Raw genomic sequence first — 25,269 nt, forward strand, 5'->3', positions numbered from 1 at the left:
GGCTTAAAAAGCAAATAAATGAAGAAACAAAGACCTTAAATATGAACACGAGTGTAAATGAAATTGCAATTGTTATTATTTTCACATTAACTCAGTGGTTGAATTTGTGTCTTGTATACAAGACGACGGCGCCAGCGTATCGTTCTATCGTTGTCTTCTATACCGGACAACGGCGGTCAAAGGGTTAACAGGCTATCACGGCTCAATCGACGGTTCGAGTAAAAGCGGTCGCTGATGACTGCCTGAATAAGTTGAACGAATCAGTCAACGCAGGCCAGCTTTTGGCGAGCTATTGGGGAGTAGCGACCCCACGTAACTGAGTGCTCCTGTGGAAGCTGTCACCAGAAAGGCTTGCCTTAGCCGGAGTTAAATACTCCGTCCATCTCTTTCACCCAAATCAAGCCTAGTTCATCTATTCATTACACCCTGGTGGGTGCTGCCTCTGCGTGCGTTGTCATGGGCAACCCTCCTTCATTGCATTCCTCCGAAATTTCATTTAAGTGTCAAAAAGGCCCCTACATGTTGGCTTCGGCTCCGCGCACGCCTGCCAAATGTCCGAAACATCCATGTTCACCGAAACGCCATGTTCCCATAGGCGTACCCAGCATTTTTTAAAGGGTGCGGCAGAAGTATGGTGACGTGCCTTAATTGTTCCTAAAAAAAATTAGCTTCTCGTCAGACCACAGACCCACTTCAGATAGACAGAAGTTGCCCCACTTGCCCCACCGTGCGTACGCCTATGCTTGTTCCATCATGGGAAGTGGGAAAGACATATATACCTACCTACATCATCCATCGTGGCATTAGAAGCACCTTATGACACCTTATGTACATAATTCAACGATGTTCTCGCAATAAAAAACATTTTATTGATTGATTGAAGAACACGGTAAATAAAATGACCAACTACAAAAAAATATTTATTAACGTATTAACTGTGACCAGCGCAGTTAAATACTTACAAAGAACGCTTATAACAAATTAGACCATATTGAGATAATTACAATGCTTACAACATTCTAAGTTGTGTTATGTGTCTTACACATATAAATATATTTCTCTCTATCAACACTTACATTATCTACACTACACTTACACACTCTGTACACAGTCTTCTAACTCGTATATCTTTCTTAACACTTTCGGTGCCGGCCGCCCCGTTTTCAGTACAAAATGAACACACGTACGTGTTCTTGGCAGTGAATGTGTTAAGCTATTAATCGCCAGTCTGTACATCTCAGGCGGTCAGAGGGTTAATCGGATAATACCTAATTTTATTTATCTTTATGAACAATTTAAAAATGTACATGCTTAATCAAATCTTCATTATTAATCAATAATTCATTGACGAATGCCAAAGTATAGTAGCGACCCTAACACAAGTATCCACTTTTCAATACGGATAGTATGGCGACGTGGATACTGGATACGTTGGGGCACTTACTGTAAAAGCAGCAACAGAATTAGTAAAACAAAGACGAAAGTATATACATAGAACTATTGTCAAATAAGAATTCTGTAGATAGCACGTTACTTTGCTTAACTAATTCTGCGCCTAACTATACTCCAATACACTCCTAAACGCAGTCAATATGAATGTAAATAATGTCAAAAGAAATAATATTCTCGATTCAATAAATCTCGTTCAATTCTTCGTAGATCCATGTAATTTGGTTAGTAAAACTTCTATGTCCATATTTTTTAAATCTTTTGTCAAAATCATATGAGTGTCAGGTTTCACCCTCTTATGATCAGTCACAGATTCATCTGAAGCAGAACTGCAACGTAATCTTTTTCTTTTCCTATTTTCCGTTTTTTCTCTTTGCTCAGGTATTTCTTCCGGGTCTTCTTCTTCTATCGTTACACAAATTGTGTTTTGCGTCCGTGATGGACTATCAGCTTTTAGTGGAGTATCTATACTAGTCAGGGTTGAGTCGAAAATTGAATAGCACTGAGCTCTGATATGGTCTTTCATCGGTGTGTACAATCTATCCATATTAGAAATAGAACTTACAGCCATCTCTGTCTCTTTAATAGTCTCACCGAGATCTTGAAAATCTTCATCCATTAGAATATTATACGACGAAGCTCTCAATCTGACAACATCACCATCATCAATGCATATTTCCATAGAAAATTTCTCTTTTAATTTCGGGTCTTCTTCAGGTGGTATTGCGGGACGTGCTATCCCATCGTGTTGGACTATTAAATAATTTGCACTACCTTCTTTACAATCATGAACACTAAATTCTTCTTCTAAATAGTCTTCATCATTAATAACAACATTTTTCGATGAAGTACCTTCACTCTCCACGGGCCTCTGTAATACTCTATTACTTCTTTCTTCATCAACGTTTGATGGCAAATTAGATCTATCCTCTGGTATTGGTGTACTTAACAAATCCCGTTCTATTTTTTTGGCTGTCTCTATATCAAATCCGCGTTTTATTAAGTCGTTTTGTAAACTACCTTCATTTTCTTTGTAGCTTGAGACCATCGTACTTTCTATGTACTCTTTTATTTGCGACATTTCATTATCTTTATGACTTGAATCCATTGTTTTGTCTATGTACGCCTTTATCTTAGATATTTCATCTTCATTCTCGCGATTCGATTCAGTTTCACCCTGGGCTCTACTTTCTTGAGAGCCGTCATCGGACCATCGAAGAGGAAGTTGTTCAGTATCAGAATCTTGGACACAAGGTACACTAGAAGTTTGAATTTCACTTTTTGATTTTTCCGTGCTTACTGCTTCTGGTGAGTCATGATCTGAAGATTTGAATTCAGTGCGATGCAGTTTCCGGGGCGTTGCCGATTTTCTACGGCGTTTCGTGAGCACAGCAGCAGCGTGAGGTGAAGTACCGGGCACTTTACTAGACGTTCTCATTCTGGGTTTTGCTTTTAACGTAACTTGTGATGATTCAGAGGATTTTCTATTACTTTTTCTTGAAGAATCTTTTGTGGGTGTATGCCGTGGTTTTATTTTCATAAAAGGTTTCTGTGTAACTTTTTTGAGTGGTGAGCGCTTTTTAGATAGGCTGAGTTTGCTCCTATTTTCTGATTTAGTTGTATGTTTTCTCTCACTTCTTGTTGCTGGAACATCTTCTTTTACGGCATTATCAAACGAACTATCAGTACTAGCTGAGTCACTCAATGATGAAACATCGTCCTTTTTGTTTGAATTCGTATTTTTGGTAGTCATTGGACTATTATAATAAGAGACATTTTTGGTACACTGCCTTACAGGTCGAGACCTATTACTTCTTCTAGGCTTGTTGTCTTTAAGATCAGGTTCGGCTGTGCTTTCAGTAACTGTTTCCTTAGAATTATCTTTTGAATGGGTAGATGTCACGGGGCATACCGTATCATCCACAATGCGTAAATAATCTTGGTCGTCCGGTTTATAATATGAGCCGCCACTTGAGTAGTCTGTCGGGCGAGAAGAATAAGAGGAAGGCGTGGCTTGCTTAGGTTTCGGAGTAAAAGGCGTATTTGAAGTCAAAAACCTAGGCGTCGGTATATCCGTTATTTTTATATCTGACATGGGATCGTCTGGTATATCCGGGCCCAAAAACCTAGGAGTCTCCATTTGAATTTCATATAATGCCTGTTTGTAGGGTGTTTCTAATATATCTGAAATATTGAGTTTACCTCCAATCTCATTTCTCAAAGACAACCTTTCTACTTCAGGAGTGACAATGTGTTCCTCGTCATTTGATTTATCTTTTACTTTTTCTGGTTCACATGCAGTTTTTTCTCGAGCATACTGCATTATGCCTATAGGTGACACTGTTGGACTTGGGACATTTTCTTCAGGCTTCTCTACTGTTTCCGGTTTGTCTTTTTTCTTTGAAAGCTTATTTTTGACGGAATCATTAGTCTTCACGCTTGATTTTTTTCGTGTTTTTTCTGCGGTGTTTACTATCGTCTTATTTTTAACATTTTCCTTTTCAACTGTAGTTTTCTTTAAAGTTTTCTGTTTAGGTTTAGATTTGGGCGATGGTGAAGGTATGCGTTGTCTCAAGGGCTGCTGACTACCTGCCACAAGAGCTCGGAGATCAGCATCCCAATCTCTTTTCTTGCTTTCCACTATTTTTTTCTTGACACTTTTATTCGCATCTGATTCATTAATTTTATCTGCATCAACAGTAGTGTCTGATTGGCCAATATTATCTAAAACTATTGAGCCACGAGGAAAAGATACATTAGGACTTTTACTTATCATAACTTCAACAGGCTTGTCAGACTCTACTTCCTCATTAGGATTTTCACTAATCGCTTCATTTAGAATCCTTCTTGGAGTCGTGAAATCTAAAACTCTAACATGTGATGTGGTTCGACGAGGCGTAGATGAGGATTTTCTCATAGGTGGTAGTCCTTGTGGCGTACTCGTTGAACTAGAGCCTGGAATTGTGTTATCTTTAGGTACTGAGGCATTTCTTAATGATTCTACAGTTTTCACTAAGCCGGATTGACTAGTAGTATCTTGCGCGTTGGTTTCTTGCGGTTTGTGAGCATTAGGTACATTACACATGGCTGAGGTACTATTCGAAACATCGACCGTTAACGGCGTAAGCGAAGGCGGCGCGGAAGTGGTCGATGTCGTAATATTGGAACTCTGGGCTGACATAGTTTGTACTTGGCAAACAGTCGGTGCTGTCTTTGATGGACCTGAAATCATGAAAAATCCTATTTTAATACGTGAATATAATAATTGTTACCAAATAGATGTTTTACATTTATGGTAATGCTGTTTTAAATTATAAAAAAAAAAACGGACAGATTATTTTAACTGTAGCTAAAGACCGTTGAGGCATTTGAAAGCCACGCCACGCCTATCGTATGCCATTGTGTGAACCTTATCGGAGTGATCGAAGATTTATTTAAAGATGTAGCCGCGCGCGCTGCTTGACTTGTTCGTCGGTCAAAGGGTTAATAACTGATTCAAAAATGTTTTTAATTGAATTAATATTTAAATGACCTTGGGATTTTTCCTTGAAGAATTAAAACATAGGGAAATTACCTGATGCCGGGACTATAATAAGTGTTGGCATCGCCATAATTTCATCTTTGGTATATATCAGCTTTTGTTCCACTGATTTAGGTCTAAATATGGGTGTGCCATTTAAGCAAATCGTTTGAAATTGTAGCAAAGGTGTTGACGTTGCGTTTTTTGGCATTTTTATCAGTCTGTCGTCATTGCCTACTTTGACATTTGATAGAATGGTCACTCTTTGCTCATCTGGCTTTGGCTTTGGGGATGTATCATCATCATCTATTACTTCACTGGTTATTTCTGTGACATCATGTTTCACGTTTCCGACTCTAAAGGCACAACTTCTTTTCTGAATTTTCGTTACAGTTCTTTTATTTGACATCGACTGCTCTGTATCAGGGCATGATAATCTAGAACAAACAAACACATATTAAGAATAAATCATTGCTGGCAATTTGAATGGTTATTTATTAATAAAATAGTTCAACTTACGGCACAGTTGAATTTTCTGTAGTACTAGAATCTGGCACGTTAACATGTGTAGAGGATGCACCTGTAACATTTTTTATCTTACTTACAATTAGTTAAGTACATGCTTGTAAAATTGGACATAGTTTTATTAGGCATACGACAAAAACATTCATTACTTATTATATGAATTACAGACTAATAAACTTGCATGCTCCTACAGTTAAATACTAAACTCTTGTTTAGTAAGAAGAGCGCTGGTGGCCTAGCGGTAAGAGCGTGCGACTTTCAATCCGGAGGTCGCCGGCTCGTACCAATGATTTTTTCGGAAGTTATATGTACGAAATATAATTTGATATTTGCCAGTCGCTTTTCGGTGAAGGAAAACATCGTGAGGAAACCGGACTAATCCCAATAAGGTCTAGTTTCCCCTCTGGGTTGGAAGGTTAGATGGCAGTCGCTTTCGTAAACACTAGTCCCTACGTCAAATCATGGGATTAGTTGTCAAGCGGACTTTAGGCTACCATGAGCCGTAGCAAAAAGCCCGGGATAACGCGAGGAAGAAGAAGACAAAATGTGTAGGATAATCATAATCACCCTTCAGTCGCCGAGTCCCTTTCAATTACCTAAGCCACCCCTCTTAATACTGTTTGACTCTGTATGTGTCTAACATTTATCTACTTTCCTATCATAATATTCAAAATTACCTGGTCCCCTGACTCCTGTACTAAAATCTTGAAAACTTTCAGGTTGGCAGTTAGGTATCCTATTATTATTAGTAGTTTCAGTACTCATCATACAATTATCTCTTAGACCTCCCATAACATTGCTTTTATTATACACTTGATTCAGTACGGTGTTGAATTCTGCTATATTTTGTGAACACTCTAATGCTGTTGCGTTACCAGTGACCTGAAAAATATATTTTATAATTTAAATAATTTTACAATACCCATACATTCTCTTATTCCAAATACTATTGTGTTGTATGATACAAATTTTACATGTGTATCTTTGTGTGGCATCATAGCGTAAAAACTCGTCAGTAGTTTGTTTGTAAATAACTAAAGAGCCACTCACCAGATTTGTAAGATGCTCGATATTTGGGTAAAAGTGCATTTATTTCCTACTTTGTTTGTTACACATTATAATTATTAATGAAACTGAGGCTGGGGCCAGCAGGTTTCTTTTACAAAAAAAAATTAATAGAATCAGTGCTCCTTTGATACAAAAAACGTTTTGTTCTGCTGTTTCTGAGATGCGCGGCGGCTGGCTTGTTTAGGTGCAATATTCATATTCAAGAGTAATCCGACGTAAGTAGTGCCCAAGGCAAGTACTAATGCCCAACATGCTAATTCCCAATATATGACACCCTGCTGTGTGCATGTCTATTGACAATGAATTAAGTTTCATGAAGACATATAGTGGGACCGCGTTGAGCACCAGTACCGGCACCTTATATAAGTAGAAGTTATTTTTTGTTTTAGATATAATTACCTATTGCTCTATAACAAAAAATATTAGGGATACAATTTTTTTTCATAATATGACCGTGTCAAATATAAATTAGGTATACTTACATTTGGTGGTTGTGGTGGTGGTGGAGGGTTTGGCTGAAGATGAAGACTAGGCATAATACTGTTTTGGTCGACGTTTGGGGCGCCTACACCAGGATAACCGCCCGGTAAAAGCTCTTGTTGACTAATAGCATTTGATTGGTTTGTATGACTTGCAGTAACTCCAACATGTCTATTATCAAGATTCTGGTTACCTGTAAAATAGAAAGTAACATTTTATATGTATACTACAATAGGTACTGCCCTCCTAAGCCGAATAGCGCTATCTCAAAAACAAATGATTTTGAAAATGAAACTCTCAGTAATAGAAACTAAAGTATAAGTTAGCAATGAATTTTCTTTTGAGATAGTGCTCTTTGGCTTAGCAGGGCAGAATAATACATGTGCAAAGCTTATTATTAAAATTGCTATTGTTGGACTGTGCAAGTGTTATTTTAAATGTCAAACTTTTATGAAATTATGTTTAAAATAACACTTGCACAGTCCATGCTTTCAAAACCGCAGCCAACTTAGCTTAGTCTAACTCTAGTATAGTGTATAGTATTTATTAAATAAAATCATCGTAAAAATCATGTTGAATAGGTAAATGTGGGTACTGTTGAGGCAAATCTGATTGTCCAAAAGAAATATACCCACATACATACATACATACATACAAAAAACTTTCAGTCAGGTTGATCACAAAACAATGAAGTAATGCTAGCAAAAAAAGCCTGTTACAAATCAAGTTAATTAAGGCAATTATTCCATGAAATTAGAAAAATTAAAAATTATCAAGTATTCATGTTACCTCGGTCCATAATATCACAAACAAAAGTGACATGGCCATAGTTGTTAAGTATATTTGTGGACATCAATCATTATGATAAATTAATAAATAGTGAAATGATATTATTGTCTTACCAGACAAGTCAGGTAATATATTTGTGGTTATAGTTCTTCCAGCTTCAACAGACTCTGAATTATTGACGGATGTACTTGACACATTTCTTCTTCTGTTAGAACATGCACAACTCTCCAATTTGAGGGACAGACATGCTTCACATCCCGTTCTGGAGGTTGGTTCTTGTGAATCGGCACTGTAATTGAAACATGTTTCTAATAATTATTGCTGTATAATTATTTCAAAAAAATTATGTATTTTCAAGATGTGTGCACAATTTGAATTCCCATAAAAGTTGCAGTGTGGATTATTTTTAGAAGAATTAAAAAACACCCATGTCACCTTGGTCACAAAATGCCATTTATCAAAATAAATTTAGCCATTTTGTGACACATCAATCAACTGTACAGTTTGATAATACCATTTTCAGGGTTCTGTACCCAAAGGGTAAGTACGGGACCCTATTACAAAGAGTCTCCTGTCCATCTGTCTGTGTCTGTCACCTGGCTGTATCTCATGAACCATGATAGCTAGGCGGTTGAAAATTTCACAGATGACGTATTTCTTTTGCCGCTATAACAATAAATACTAAAAACAGAATAAAATAAATATTTCTCCTCCCATACAACAAATGTGATTTTTTTGCTGTTTTTTGCATAATGGTACGGAACGGAACACTATGTTTGAAAATCACTAATATCTACTAAACCAGAGCCTTTGGCAACATAAGTGTTGCAGTAGCGTAAGTGTTACCAAGGCTTACTGTTGCTACACTATGTGTCAATATGTCCAATGATGAATATTAAAGATTGACTTACAATCACAATCCCAAACAATTCATAGAGTAAAAATATTTTACCTGACATGATCTTTGCACAAATCTTCTTGTACTCTCTTAACATCCACATACTGCACTAGGAGTTTAACAACCTCTAGTAGATTTGGACATTGAAATAATCTCCTTCTCAGAGCTATTGGTTTACAGCTCTCAACTGTAAAAAGATACAGGCAAATTACTTGATCACCATGATATCGAATGATTATGTGAATTTGTAACCTATGTTGTGTATTATTTATTTATTTATTTAAACTTTATTGCACAAAATATATACAACAATGTACAAATGGTGGACTTAATGCCAAATGACATTGGTTGGTGGCAGTGGCATGGGTTGTGTATGTAAATCATGCATTGTTACAAATTGAGTGAACACATATTATTTATATTTTGTTTCGCCAATGAGTGCCATTAGAGGCCTGTACTCAACAATGGATAAACTGGATAATCTGATGATCCTACACATATGTATTTCAATTATTTCTTTTAAAACATTCATTGCCACCCAGCACCCAGCCAAACAAGACGTCCGCGTCAGGCCACAACAATTTCGTCATACAAAGCAGTAGTACCATGATCCCGACTATCGGGTCGTCCGGCCTGGAACCGAAATCATAAAACACCCGATAGTCGAGTTTTCGGCACTAAATGTGTTAAGACATATTCGTGAACGAAACGAGATCGTCGCAAGTCGCAAGCTTAAGTATATAATAATAAGAATAAAGATTTACCATATATTTTGACCGCCCTATATTCTCCGAGAAGATGTCTCAGGGGCTGCATCGCAATCCTGTCAAACTCATTCTTTTCAGCATCTAAGTATGGACTCTGATGCAGAAATTCATCATACGCTGTCATTAATTGTTCCTCTATGAGATACCCTGAAACAATCAGTATCAAAGGGTGAAAATTGGTCCTGAAAGTCCGTTACAATCCCCTTTCTATTAAATTCCCGCCAAAGAAAAAATCTCACCCAGTACGAGTTTGGCCAAATCCTGAGAGGGAAACGGTGGGATCGCCATGATAACTTATATATTAAATGTGGCACTAATTCTAAATCATAATAAACACGTTTATTGTTATATTTGTTATTTAAAACCCACAAAATACGAACAAATAATGTCAAACCACACTTTAGCACATACAACAAACAACAGTCGAAATACGAGCACAGACTATAACAGAAACAGAGTAAACAGAGGGCCTAACGCGAACCACGTCCGACATGTTGCCTCTCTGCGCACTTGTAAATTTGTACGTAAGTGTGACAGGGAGGCAAAACGTCAAACGTGGTTTGCGGTAGGCCCTCAGACTGGTTTATCCTATAACCATGCGATGGCCCAATAAGCACAGGGGCCTTTACAATAAAATTTTATTCAATCGATCGATGAAATGTCGCAATATTAACTTAAATCGGTTTAGAGGCCCATTGCAAAATTTGCAAATTTTATTATTTTATTTGGGCAACTCTAAAACGGCAAGCGACAGCTGAGTCCGGTTAATACACGACCAAATAATGTACAGCCCAATAATAGGCGTCCACTTTTTTGGATGCGTATTATTGGGTTGTACACTACTGCCCTGTTCAAAGAGTGGCTTCGTATTATTGGCACGGACCGAGCTTGTACACCCTGATAACGCTCAACCCAATAATACACGACCCAATAATACGAATCCATTTAGTGGACGCCGAATATTGGTCGCATATTATTGGCCCGTACCGATAATGTTCGACCCGGGATTGCTCAACCCAAGAATGTACAGCCCAATAATTGCCGTCCACTTTTCGCTCCACACCACAGACTATAAATATTTGACACATAGAGTGATATTCTAGGGATGGGGCGACGATTTTTAAGTTTACGATTCAGTAATGTTGCCATGCGCAAAAAATAAGCAGATAATGGTAAGGTTAAGTAGCTAACATATTATCGCACCGCACCGCGATCTTGGTGCGTCGCGCCCATAAGTAAGAGCGAGAAAGAGATATATTTTTCTTCAGCCCGCTCCAGACTATGCGCGTGAATCGCGGGCGAAGCCGCGAACGCGAGTGTGGAGTCGATTTCGCTGTCTGCGAACATCGACGCCACACTTGCGTTCGCGGCTTCGCGCCGCAATTCGCGCACGAGTGTGGAGGGGGCTTTCCAGACGGAAACAATTGTTCGATCCATGAAATGTATACTTGGTCAAGCAGATCTGGTCAGTAGAAAAAGGCGGCAAATTTGAAAAATTTAGGCGCGTAGGGATCTCTTCCCATAGAAAATTTGAATTTCGCGCCTTTTTTTATTGATAAGATTTGCAAAACCAGCTATAATTAGAATAGAATGACAGAGAAAGGTGCCTGCAATTTGCACGCACCGCGACCCTTCGCAGCGGTAAGTGAGGGCGAGAAAAAGATATCTGTTTCTCGCTCTCGTTCATGAGTGCGACGCACCAGGGTCGCGGTGCGGTGCGATAGTGTGTTAGCTACTTTAAATGAGTATAGTTTTCCTGGTTCTTAGGCCCCGTTCGCACGACAGCTTTTTCAACGCGCGTTAAAAAAAGCGTTTGAATGACACAAATGGATAACCATTTATGTATTCACACGACAACGGTGACGCTTTTATTTAGTGTTGTTGGATTTTAGACTTTAAGCTTTGGTCGTTAAGTCGAATTTAGAGTGCGACCAGATTCAAGCGCTTTTTTAACGCGCGTTGAAAAAGCTGTCGTGCGAATGGGGGCTTACTGACTGTCAAATTGGTTTGACCAGAGATACATATGTTTGACGAACTATAATTAAGTCTTCGTCACACAGGCGCGTTTTACGGGTGGCGCGCGAGCGGGGCGTGAGCGTTTTATATGTAAAGTAGCTATAGATAGTCAAGCAAATCTTGTCAGTAAAAAAAGGCGTGAAATTAAAATTTTCTATGGGACGATATCCCTTCGCGCCTACATTTTTCCAATTTGCCGCCTTTTTCTACTAACAAAGAAAAGAGATATACGTTTCTCGCTCTCACTTATGGGTGCGACACTCCAAGGTCACGGTGCGGTGCGATAGTCTGTTAAGCCTCCCATTCACACTCTACCTTGTAGTTCGCCTCGTAATCCGCCTCGTTGGGTAGGATCGTGTATGGGGGTTGCGGACTACGAGCCGTCCTACAAACTCAAGTAGGATGCCATAGTACTGGTGATGGACGGCAAAACAGAGGGCCTACCGCGAACCACGTTCGACGTGTTGCCCCTCCGTCGCGCGTGTAAATTCGTACGTAAGTGTGACAGGGCAGGGGTGCTGCCTAGCACGTCCAACGTGGTTCGCGGTAGGCCCTTAGTACCGTGTGTAAGCTATTTCTTGCTCCGTAGTCCTGTGAGGCGGACTACAAAGTAGGATGGTGTGTGAGCTATATCTTACACCGTAGTCCTGCGAGGCGGACGACAAGGTAGGAGTGTGAATGAGGGGCTTTAGTTACGCGGCGCGCCCCGCTCACGCGCCGCCCGGAAAACGCGCCTGTGTGACGAAGCCTTTACAGAGAATTCTTATTAATAGTTTTTAACAAGCCCCCTCCAGACTATGTGCGTGAATCGCGGCGCGACGTCGCGGAGCGAACATATCGCGAAGTTGACGTATGGCTCCACACTCGCACACTTCACGGCGATTTCGCAGTTTGGTTTACGGCAATATGGCGGAAAAGCATCAGCTGATCGAGTTTAACTGTTAGTTATCTATGGCATCATACGTGATTTAGCTGTTTTTCCATTTTGTTTTATTGTAAAACCGTAAAATATAGCTGCTTAATATAATATAATCATAATATCATAATATAATTCATATTTATCTTGCCACAGAGGAGCCAAAATATTGTGTAATGTGGAGTCTTGCAAGTTCGCGCTTCGCGTCTCCTTTGACGCGGGCCGAAATACCGACAAAAAACGGAGAACAAGGCGCGAAGGCGTGAACAGTCTGCGAAATCGACGCCACACTTGCGTTCGCGGCTTCGCCCGCGATTCACGCGCATAGTCTGGAGGGGGCTACAGAAGTAGACCGTTGGATCTGACCTAAGTTTCTGAGTTACACACTCTCTTTTTGTATTATTTAACGATGACTTCCTTATTCCTTCGGGACTGATCGAATCGGTCGATTTGATCAGTAATGAAATTGGCGTCAATCTCCAATTTTAGATTTATGGTGATATTAGAGCCCTCTTAATTGAATAAACGGGTATGTCCTTAAACCACGTCCAAGACCACCGGTGGACAGGCAGCAGCGTCCCTCAAATTCGGTGTACTCGACTGCGATCGCCAACCCGCCTGCCAAGCGTGGCGATTATGGCCTTCACCCCCCAAAAAAGGGGGAGGCCTATGTTCAGCAGTGGACGTCTTATGGCTGAGATGACGATGATGATGATGAAATTGAATAAATGCCCCAGAACGAAAATACTAACCTCACAAATTGGTATTCTTGCGTCCGCACCTCATTTTATCGGTAATATCGGTCATTATCGGTCATTATCGGTGGTTGAATTCGGTGAGCCAAATTGGTATTTGCGTCCGCACCTCCTGATTCGATCGGGCAATTGAATCAGATTGGCGAAAAATTGACTAATCTGGATATGCCTTTAATTGACAAGAGTTTAAAGGATATCATACAAATACGACGGAATTAAAATAAAAGGTAACTTGCTTATACTGTTGTGTATTGCTATTGAATATAGTTCGTTTTTTTTAGCATTAGAAAGAACTCCACAGAAGCAAGCGTGCAGTCTTTATCGGGCTCTTTAATTGTTAATATTTATTGAATTATCTAATGTAGCATGGTCAATACATATAATTTACTTCAAATTATTACCGCTGAAAGTGCCGGATTTGGAACCAGAAGCTTACTTCTGCGAAGTTCTTTCTAATGCTAAAAAAAACGGACTATAGCTTGGATTGCTCATGATAAAATTAATCTTGATTGAATTTCTTTCAGATCAAAAATCAAGCCTCAACATCGCAATCCCTCAACTCAAAAAAAAGATTCCGATTGTTGACGCCAGAGATATAATTATTTCCAAAAAGCGTGCACAAATTAACAGATGCACGTGAAATATTAGCTGAACTAGCTCACAGATTAATAATATGTGTCTACAGATTAGTATAGCCGCCCGTCATACTTTTTTTTTCTATTTATTTTTAGAGCTTGTCACTGAGGTGAACATGTCGCTCCATAAAAAACTACAAATTTATACATTCTTACAACTAACTTATTCTATATACTAAAGCCTTTCGTACAAGCTGCAATAGCATCCGACGAAGGAGCAGCCAGGACACTATTGCAGCCCCCAACATAGCATTATGGCTTACGCCCGTCATACTGGGTCATACTGAACAACTTTTTCTATCGGACCAACCCCGAAATCCCAAAAAAAATATTGGCCTTCCCATAGAAAACGTCGACATCCACTCGATCAAAATGTATGAAACGGCCAAAAAAGCTTAAGTGATTACGAAGTTGGTCCCATCATAAATGTCATAACTGAAAAATTTGAATTTGATTAGCCTAGTAGCCAATCAGGTAGCGGTGATTGCTAAAGGGGCTTATACATAGAACACGGACCTAATGTAAAGCGCCCTCCAGACTATGCGCGTGAATCGCGGGCGAAGCCGCGAACGCGAGTGTGGAGTCTAGTTCGCTGATATGCGAAATCGACTCCAGACTCGGCTTCGCGCCGCGATTCGCGCACGAGTGTGGAGCGGGCTTAACGATGCATTTTTACAAATCGGTCGTTACAGCCGGTCGCAACGACGGACTCTAAGCCCCCATTCGCACGAGAGCTTTTTCAACGCGCGTTAAAAAGCGCTTGAATCTGTCCGCACTCTAAATTCGATTTAATGACCAAGGCTTAGGTAAGTCGAAAATCTAACAACGCGTGATAAAAGACCGTAGTTCTGTAGAAAGCGACCAACTTTTTATATTTGTCAAAGTGACTTACACCCTAACTCAGTAGCTTTGGTCTCTTTCTGCATTGATAAAAAAATTGAGTTGGTCGTTTTCTGCATAACTACGGTCTATTTAGCGCCACCGCTGTCGTGTGAATAAATACACATGTATCTATTGGTGTCATTCAAACGCTTTTTTAACGCGCGTTGTAAAAGCGCCCGTGGGAATGGGGGCTAAAGGCGTATCCTGACCAGATCCTGACTAGTAAATTTTTCGCCAATCTGATTAAATTGCCCAATCGAATCAGGAGGTGCGGATGCAAACACCAACTTGGTTCGCCGAATTCAACCGCCGATATTGACCGATATTACCGATAAAATGAGGTGCGGACGGTAGAATACCAATTTGTGAGGACTGACGCCACACTGTGGGCTGAAATTAGGCTGTCATTGACATAGAAACCGAAGTTATTTTTATGTTTTCTTGATTGAAATCGGTTTTGCTAGGCATTGTTATAGTAACCTATGAATTTTAGACGATTAGGTATGAAAGTTGTGGAATGAGAGTTACGAATTAAAAAAAAAATCGGGGTGCACTCCTGGGGGCCGATTTTTTAAATTCGACTACTCGATTTCGTGTATTAAATTTCGTTCAATAATATCTCTACTACTAGGCATTTAAATTCTACTAATAGAATTGAAAACGAGTGGTCAATACCACTCGATTCCCAATTTCTATCGCTAGTATTTCAAAAATTAGCATTTCGCCGTTTTCCACCGATTTCCGAACGATCGAACGATCGAATTTCAAAAATCGGCCCCCTGGAGTGCCGACAGAAGTGAAAACTCAATGACTAGTCCAAAATGTCTGCAGCACTACCTATGTATAATTGACCCATCCTCCTTACTATTGAAAAACTTTAGTTCCGAAATTGCTGGCTAGTGAGCTTAAATTTGTAGCGTTAATTGTTTAAAATTCGAATAGAAATTGTAAAGTTACCTTGCAGACCTCGCATCTAAATATATTTGGTCATGATATTCTGAGTTTTCACTTTTATTAGCGATTTTATCAAGATGCAGCTTTATTGAATTATATTTGAATACCTAAAGTTAGAATGTAACTGAGATTCTCGTATTTCAGCCCGTACAAGATTAGAACATTGAGCTTTATTGCTTAAATAATATAAAAGTTCCAGTTTTAAATAATTCACCTGATTATGATACGTTATGACCTGGTTATGACTAAAGTTCTTTGGTGAATAACATTGTGCGTGACACATGACGTCAGCCGTCGTCGTCGTCGTTACGCGTTAAGCCCCCTCCACACTCGTGCGCGAATCGCGGCGCGAAGCCGCGAACGCAAGTGTGGCGTCGATGTTCGCAGACAGCGAAATCGACTCCACACTCGCGTTCGCGGCTTCGCCCGCGATTCACGCGCATAGTCTGGAGCGGGCTTTATGTGTTACGCTGTATCGAGTTCAAGGCCTGTTCACTTCCTAAGAAAGTTATGTCCCCAAATAATTGCGCATGTGTGCGCCTGTAGCTTCTATGTGTGCGTTGGCCTCCGAGAAAAAGGTGCGAGTAATAAAAATAAAAACATTTTTCTACAGCAACATTGCTCCCAACTCTGATTTAAATTATCACGAATTTTATATATTATTAATCATAAAACGGGACTTAAAACGCTTAAAACTTAATTATACGCGATTAAGTTTTAAAATTGAATATTTGCTTCCAACTGTCTTTATCAATGTTCATAAAATATATGGAGGGTAGGTACGTCTACCCACCATAATACAAAAATATATTTGTCAATGACTTTGTCCAACTGCTGTGGTTAAAGTTCATAACGAGAATTTTATTTATTAAATCGATAAATAATAAATACAACGTAGCGGTACTACCACCTAAGACTGTAAGTCTGTACCTACATGGATTACAGCAATGCACATAGAAAATGTGCTAAATGCGGAGCAACGGCTGTTGAAGCAGCCAGAGTGAAATTTACAGCTTTAGTGGGTTCAGAAGGAACCGAGTCATAACGCATCTGGAAAGCGTATTAATTAACCGTGAAGAAATGTAGGAATACAAGTTGGAAATCTGTGTAAAATGCCGTGTGTAAAGTGTAGTGTATCTGTGTGTAAAGTGTAATAGGTAGGCACGCCTCATGTTAATTGTATTATACTGAAAACTTTGTAAATGCGCTTTATTAATGTCTATTTTTTTATTAAGTTGCCAGTTGCCAGTTTTCAATGTATATTTCTATACGTAAAACATTTTTTAATAATTAATACAATGTTATAAACATAAACATGCCTTTTATTTAAATCAATTGATAATACCACAGACAAGGGTTTATTTGCACCTTTCATATATGTATTTCGTGATATGAAGATAACAAATATGTTTATCAACAGAATTACTATATACCTACCAATACCCGCCAGGCTAAACCGGTTGTCAACTTTAGTTCCATTGGTACACAAAGACGGCGCCACTAGTATAAACGTATAAACGGTTGGGGACATTTTTTTGTATGGAGTTACCGTTCTTCTCCTAGTGAGTATTATATTCTTTGATCGAGTTTATCATTTTTTCCCCACCTCAAAAAGTGCTCAGCGCCGCTAAAGAAGTTTTCACTTCAAAAAAATGTATGGAGGGAGCAGGAACAAAAAATCATTATTACTTAGTCAAGAAACAAAACAAACCGTAATATCTTCGCAGGTGGTTATACTACGAATTATTTGTGATTTTTTGGCATACTACATATTATTATATCCGTCACGGGTGCGGCTTTTTTTTTAAATCATTAATTGTTTCTATGGGAAAAGCACAAAAACCAAAGTCAACATAATATATATTAAGATTTTTTTTGACTGAAATGTGTCTTGCCCAGTATGTTTATGCTAAGTTGTAAGTTTCAGACGATTTGAGTCGAAAATACTAGTTATGATTTTTTTTCAAACAAAATGTATTTAGCCGGTACAAAAAATCAAAATATCTCACAACAGTTGACTTTGGTTTTCGTGCTTTTTCCATAGAAACAATTAATGTTTTTTTTTAAAAAGCTGCACCCGTGACGGATATATGTAATATGCCAAAAAATCACAAATAATTCGTAGTATAACCATCTGCGAGAATATTACGGTTTGTTTTGCGGTTCTTGAGTAGGTACTTAATAATGATTTCTTGTTTCTGCACCATACATTTTTTTGAAAAAAATTCGTAACTCGACAATTTTCATTCCAAAGCGTGTAAAATTCATAGAGTCGGACCAAAAAAAGTCTGCAGCGGATTTGATAGCCCACGCAGTGCAAGTTTCATTTAAACGTCATAATTTCATAGAAGTTTGACGTTTAAAATAACACTTTCACTGCGTGGGCTATCAAATCCGCTGCAGACTTGTATAGTACGATAGCTGCCTTTTAGGACAGTAAAAAAAAAAGTGGTCGGCCAAATCCTGTGTTGGCAGGTTAATGTGTCCGACCAATTTTGTGGTACCACGTAAGAGCTACAATTTACCTCATCGAAAAATAGAATGAAACAAACGGATTATAATAGCTTAATAAGCCTGTTGACTTATGGCTTAGTCGGCCTCACCTTAGCCGGGCAGTTTTTGCAGTCCGACCACATTTATAAAGAATAATAATTTCTTTATTGAAAATATGGTTTCTTCGCAGCTTGAACTTAACTTAATAATGCTAACTGAAAAAAGTCATAAGTAAATGAGTCCATGGAGGTCTTAGAGGGCTTTAAAAAAAAAGAAAACATTCAGTTCAAATTTTATTCATAAATCTATCTACTTAATATCTAAATAACGTTTTCTAACTACCGACGTGGTTTCAGAGTAACACTTACGTTGAGATGATGTCTCACAGATGTCAAAAATAAAAAGGTTTTCATCGATTTTTGACAAGTTTGGAATCGTATATCCTACTTTTCCACTACAGATAGAATGAGGAGGCATAACTGACATTTTATCACGCCAGGTGGCGCCTCCATAGTGGAGTTGCTGTCACTGTCAAATCACATACATTGTTTCCAATAAATTGTAAACATTCTCCTTTTTTAACCGACTTCCAAATCCCAAAGGAAGAGGTTATCAATGCGGTTGTATGTTTTTTTTTCTCCACAATACTGCAATAGTGTGCGACAAATTGTGGAAATATACCTATAGGATCTCCCTTTTTTCCCAAGGACCCGATATGCATAAATCGGTGAGAAAAAGCTTTGAGTACCAAAAACTAAGGCAAATGACAAAGACCGTTTGTGTAGGCTGCAATTTAAGGAAGATAAATATTTTGGAAAGAGTAAATACACAGGTAAGCTAAGTTTTAACGAAGTAGTACATAATTTAGGGCATAATGGCTTGGCTACACATGCTGTATTCCATACGCATCATGACTTTGTGTACCTATCTGATGGGCGGGCGTATATGAAACGCCTTCTTGTACATGCAGGTGATCTAGGTATACACCAAAGCTTAGTTTTCAATGGAACACTTGTAATATAACAGGAAAAACTGCACGTGAGCCTTCCAAAATTTTAATAAATGGTAAAATACACAAGATAACCTCACATATATTAAGTGATTATCTTTGTATCAAATCAGCCTTTTTTCCATCAACTGTAGCATTTCTCCTTCGAAGCTCGGTTAGTAGAAAAAAAATTCCCACCTTTTACCAGTGGTAACTACTGGGAATAAAAATTCCCAGTAGGTACCACCAAACCGAGTTGGTGGTAACTACTAGGATTTTTTTTTCTCAGTAGTTACCAGTGGTAAAAGGTGGGAACTAGTGGAAATAACCCTTTTATTGTTAATAATTACTGTTAATCATAATCATCTTGTTATTTCTTCGACTCGCAAAGGCGTTATGTGCCCTTCAAACCATTTTATCTTATACATTTCATCTCTTAATGTCCAGTCACAATGTGTGGCATCAAATTTGATGCAAGTGGATTCTGCCGCACACCGCCACATTGAATTTGTGAAAGCCATCCGTAACAAGCCATACGTCAACAGGTTTATTTTAGCTATTATAATCCGTTTGTTTCATTCTATTTTTCGATGAGGTAAATTGTAGCTCTCACGTGGTACCACAAAATTGGTCGGACACAGGAACCTGCCAACACAGGATTTGGCCGACCACTTTTTTTTTACTGTCCTCAAAGGCAGCTATAGTACCATACAAGTTTCATACGATTTTTCGATAAAAAATTTTTGATGATTTTTTTATAATTTTGGTCGGACTGCAAAAACTGCCAGGTTAAGGTGAGGCCGACCAAGACATACGTTAACGGGCTTATTTTAGCTATTATAATCCGTTTGTTTCATTCTATTTTTCGATGAGGTAAATTGTAGCTCTCACGTGGTACCACAAAATTGGTCGGACACAGGAACCTGCCAACACAGGATTTGGCCGACCACTTTTTTTTTACTGTCCTTTTGAGGCAGCTATCGTACCATACAAGTTTCATACGATTTTTCGATAAAAATTTTTGATGATTTTTTAATAAATTTGGTCGGACTGCAAAAACTGCCAGGTTAAGGTGAGGCCGACCAAGACATTCGTTAACAGGCTTATTTTAGCTATTATAATCCGTTTGTTTCATTCTATTTTTCGATGAGGTAAATTGTAGCTCTCACGTGGTACCACAAAATTGGTCGGACACAGGAACCTGCCAACACAGGATTTGGCCGACCACTTTTTTTTTACTGTCCTCAAAGGCAGCTATCGTACCATACAAGTTTCATACGATTTTTCGATAAAAAATTTTTGATGATTTTTTAATAAATTTGGTCGGACTGCAAAAACTGCCAGGTTAAGGTGAGGCCGACCAAGACATACGTCAACAGGCTTATTTTAGCTATTATAATCCGTTTGTTTCATTCTATTTTTCGATGAGGTAAATTGTAGCTCTCACGTGACCCAATAAATCTGGTCGGACTGCAAAAACTGCCAGGCTAAGGTGAGGCCGACCACTTTTTTTTTACTGTCCTCAAGGTCAGGTATCCTACCATACAAGTTTCATTCTATTTTTCGATGAGGTTTTTTTTGATGAATTTTTGTCCAACGTTTTTGCCATTTGTACAAAATCTGCCAGGTTAAGCCTAGGCCGACCAAGTGCGTTGGAAGCTACTAAATGTCAGGTACCTCTACAGGGTAGGTATATTCTATTTTTTGATGAGGTTTGTTTCATGCAGCCGGCCACCGGACTATTATTAAACGTCAAAACTTCTATGAAATTATGACGTATAAATAACATTTGCACTAGTTGCACTGCACTGCTTATAATGCTATCAAAATCATTGCAGAATTTTCTTGGTCTAACTCTATTCATTCACCAGTCAAGCTAACATGTAGATACAGGGTCAACCAAAACAGCCAAAAACGCGAGCGCAGCGAGCCCCAAATTTTTTGTTGACAATATCGCAAGGCTGGGTATCGATCTTCACCTGGGCCTAAAAGTCTGAAGTGCCCCCGTGAGGGGAACTTTCATGTGGAGTCAAAGCCGTGCTTCAGGCTTCAGGATAAGTAGTTGAGCACAGACTCCAACCTTCGGTCGGACACTAGTTTTGTGTGAGGAGAGAGATTAAACAACGATGCTGGCGGAACCGACGCTTCTATGACGTTACAAATACAAACCCGTAACGGTTCTTGCGGCCCTCAATTTACCGGATTTTTCTTTGATTTACCGGTATTATTGATTGACATTTCGGGCTTTTACCGATCAGCATCGGTAAAACTTGGGGTTTTCCGGTAAATCCTAGGTTTTACCGTACTTCGGGCTTATGTACAATTAAACGACGCATTAACACGGCAGGTGCACTTCGCCCCCCTCATCTTGGCAATGGCCGCGTAAAGCATCATCATCAGGCTTTTTATATATTTACAGATGATTAAAATAATTAAGCAGCATCTGTGATCTAGCGACAGGACCGCTCGTGGCTATATATATATATGACACAATTTTTGAACGGCATAATCGTCCACATTTCTGTCAAGTAATACGAGGGTCCGCACCAGGGATGTTGCGAATATTCGCATCCGCATCCGCGGAACATCCGCATTATTTTCAACATCCGCATTCGCATAAAATCGATGCGGAGCATCCGCATGATGCGGATGTCGACCAAGTAGGTACCTAACAGGAACGTATTAGAGACGGCACCGCTGGCGTAAGTGTAAAGGCTCCAGTACACAGTGGTCAAGGATGGTCCATGCCAAGCCATGCTTTGCAATGCGCAACAGTAAGCCTATATCACGTAGGTGTTCACACAATGGTGCATCAAAAAAAAAAAAATTGCAGGCTCTGATTCATATAAATCTATAATAAACTGATAAGTCTCTTCATTGCTCCACAATGATGACATTTTGTGCTATTAACATTGAATCAAGCGGTCAAAAATTCAAGAAACTAAACAAACAATGGCGACTGTGTGAACACCACAGGCCACGGTACGCCACGATTCCTTTGAAGTGTGCCAAAAAACCGACAACTCCCCGATTGCTCACCACGGCTGATACAACTGACGGCAGTCGTCCGCCATTGCATACCATAGCATAGCCCCCTGTACACAATGGCCAGGGTGTGGCATGGCCCATCCTTCACTGTGTACTGGGGCCTTTAGGTAATTTCGTCATTATATATAACGAAATCGTCTAGATCCCGAAAAACCGGCCAAGTTATTGTTTATTAAATAAAACACACCTATGTGACGTCCCACAGGTAAAGGTACCTTATGGCGGTTGGCGCTTACGCTATTATTGTGGTTAAAGAATTTATTTTCTCATAAAGAAATTTAACATTTCACTTAAATAGAGAAAATACAGGATAATTCATAAAATATGAGTGAGCATGCATGTTATTAACAAAATTAAAATAACTAATTAAAACTAGAACATGTCATTTACGAGACATTACATATAGAAATAGGTATTATACAAACATGCTTATAGTGAAGTTGTATAAGTAATAAGTATGTTCTTATAAACATGTGGGTATGACCAAATTAAATACAAGTACGCTTATTATTTCTCACGAACTACAAAACTGTTGCTAAGTCATTTTATCATTTACACTTTAGCCGCATTGCACTTTAAGCTCTAAACACATGCAAGTTAAGTTGAGCGACTATATTTTTCTTAAATACTGCATTATCTTTTGTTCCCATGCGGAATGTTAACGCCGCTCCAATATTATTGCGGCGCCATGCGACGTAAGCGCCAGCCGCCATAAGGTACCTTTTGCCGTGGAACGTCACCTATATTCTTGTTCAAATACTAAACGGTTCGTTTTTTTTTAAATAAAAAATACTAAATATGTAACATTTGACGTTTTTTGAGTACCAAATCTTGACATCCGCATCCGCATCCGCGGATGTGAGGCTTTAAATATCCGCATCCGCGGATGTCATAAAAAATCTGCATCCGCAACATACCTGGTTCGCATTAAGGCGACCCTCATCGCACATATATGTCTTATTGCTCGTTTTCGGGCCAAGTCTTGAAACCAGGACCTAACATTGGTTACGCGACCTCTTAAAAGGTGTTCTTCCACTCAACGCGGTGTGTTGCTAGGTCTTTCCATGAGTTGCAGTGCTTTATTGTTAAACGCAATCATATTACGCTTTACGCAGTCTTTAAAGCGGAGTAATGACGTCTTACATTGCACTTGCCTAATAGCACTGTCCATTCGTTAAACATGCCCTTGCCGCCGCAAACGTCTCTGTTTGAGTAGCGCGGTCTCAGATTATAAGCGCGGTGATACAAGGAAGCTTAGCAAACTCCAGCGCACTTTCGTTGGTAACCAGTAACCCTGTCTTTCCATGTTATGTTTAGTATACCATACCTACCTACTCCGAAGGCAGCGCACGTGGAAGGTGTTAATTAAGTCTTCGTTCCTGATTAGCTTACGACGTCCAGGTTTCGGCCCCCTACAAGAGTATTCTCTAAAGACACAAGTTTGGTAGACAGTTATTATGGTCTTTGTCGTAAGGTGTTTGTTATTCCATACGAGTACTCTTGCATATAGCCCTTCGGTTTGCATTATAAGAATTCAGCTGTGACCCAGTTACACCTATACAAACTCTTTAGATAGAAATAGGTTTTTTTACCTTTTATTTTAGCATAGGTTTTTTTTAACGTAGTAGTTCCCTACGGTAAGTACCCTAAAAAGGGCAGCAAAATTAAGCCTACCAAAAATAAACGAAGTATTAAACACATTGGCTGCCCACCATCCTTCACCTAAAGTGTATCTCCCACGCCCCTTACAAATTTAGTGATCCCAGCATCTGACTATACATTTATTACTGAGGTCAATAAAGAGGTAACGAGCTTTCGATTCTACTGGTGATGCTCATGGGCACACAGAGAAGATTACGTGATCCCAACGGTGATGTTCAATGTTCATGGCAGCCAACGTGTTAAAAGATTAGCCTGCCAGGCTTTCCAGTTATATTAGGCTATATTGGTGTGCATATAAGTGAAACAACGACATATGTGCAACGTCTTGTAATATATTGATAATGATAGTAAATATATTTATGGAAGCATAGATTAAGTACATTTAATGTAGGCAATGACTAATGACATTCATTTATACAAATTAATAATAAAAATATCATTTAAAGTATATAATTATGGTCCTATTTTCCCGCACTAGTGCGTAAAATAGCACTTTTCGTGCGTATGTCAAAAGCTTAAAGGGCCATGTACTGTAAAACGTTGTACGATACACGTGCGAATAGGTAATTTGCAAATCGTGTGGATTTAAAACACTCCCTTCGGTCGTGTTTTAATTTATCGCCACTCGTTCGAATTTCCTCTTTTCCGCACTTGTATCGTAAATAACTATTCGCCGCCCTAGGCCCCAGGCCCTGTATAGCCGCCTCTTTCAATAGCACTTGAAAGAGGGTTCTATGAGGTTCATGTTGTTCTAACTAAACAGTGATAGTGATACGTTTCAGCATTAGAACATTATATTTTTCACCACACCTACTCGGAAAGGCTTTCTTAGCACTTCAAAAACTGATAGCAAAGTTGCATTTTATTCACATGTGAGGCAAAGTAATCAAATGCAAATTTTGAGTTGTTTTCTTATGTTTGCTGGTAGAACTGACTTTTATGATGATTTTGGATGATAAATATTTAATAGGTAACATTAATTTGGATTTGATTTTGTTTGATTAATATATTTGCTTCGGGTCGGTGTGGTGAAACATTTTGTGTTTCACTCGGGAGCAAATTTTGTTTAACCCTCGCGCTTTGAAACCCTCGCAACGCTCAAGATTCCATTTTTTTAACCACTCGCTACGCTATCGGTTCAATTTTGGAATCTTTCGCTTGCTCGGGTATCAATATTAGCACGAGCGATTGAACAACAACTTTGCCCCCGAGTGAAACAGATAACTATTACTGCGGGGCGGGGGCGCGGGCGGGCGCGGGTGGCGGGGGCCTGACTGAGGGCTGTTGACATGAATCGCGAATATATAACATGTTATATGTTTACCATACCATAATATTAGAATGCTGCAAGTGTATATTTGCAAGTGTAAATATGCTTAACAAATTATTTAAAAATATTAATCAATAATTATCATGATAGTATT

The 25,269-nt window shown here is 39.1% G+C and overlaps 1 protein-coding gene across 1 annotated transcript; it reads right to left on the minus strand.

Moving 5' to 3' along the window:
- Positions 1-907: 907 nt before the first annotated feature.
- LOC134664372 (uncharacterized) lies at positions 908-9,940 on the minus strand. Its single transcript, XM_063520954.1, has 9 exons — positions 9,736-9,940; positions 9,494-9,643; positions 8,784-8,916; positions 7,945-8,120; positions 7,045-7,235; positions 6,172-6,376; positions 5,489-5,549; positions 5,024-5,406; positions 908-4,671 (listed from the first exon to the last, which is right to left on the minus strand). Exons 1-9 carry the CDS (start codon positions 9,782-9,784, stop codon positions 1,646-1,648), a joined length of 4,374 nt encoding a protein of 1,457 aa, XP_063377024.1. The 5' UTR covers positions 9,785-9,940; the 3' UTR covers positions 908-1,645.
- Between the last annotated feature and the right edge of the window lie 15,329 nt (positions 9,941-25,269).

This window comes from Cydia fagiglandana, chromosome 5 (assembly GCF_963556715.1).
Source record: "Cydia fagiglandana chromosome 5, ilCydFagi1.1, whole genome shotgun sequence".
NCBI classification, from domain to species: Eukaryota; Metazoa; Arthropoda; class Insecta; order Lepidoptera; family Tortricidae; genus Cydia; species Cydia fagiglandana.

Excerpts from the sequence above, each read along its gene's own strand:
- LOC134664372 (XM_063520954.1), bottom strand. The coding sequence starts at position 9,784 with ATGGCGATCCCACCGTTTCCCTCTCAGGATTTGGCCAAACTCGTACTG. Across the intron at positions 7,236-7,944 it reads TATATTACCTGACTTGTCTG|GTAACCAGAATCTTGATAAT; the intron begins GTAAGACAATAA and ends TCTATTTTACAG. Across the intron at positions 5,550-6,171 it reads TACAGGAGTCAGGGGACCAG|GTGCATCCTCTACACATGTT; the intron begins GTAATTTTGAAT and ends AAAATGTTACAG.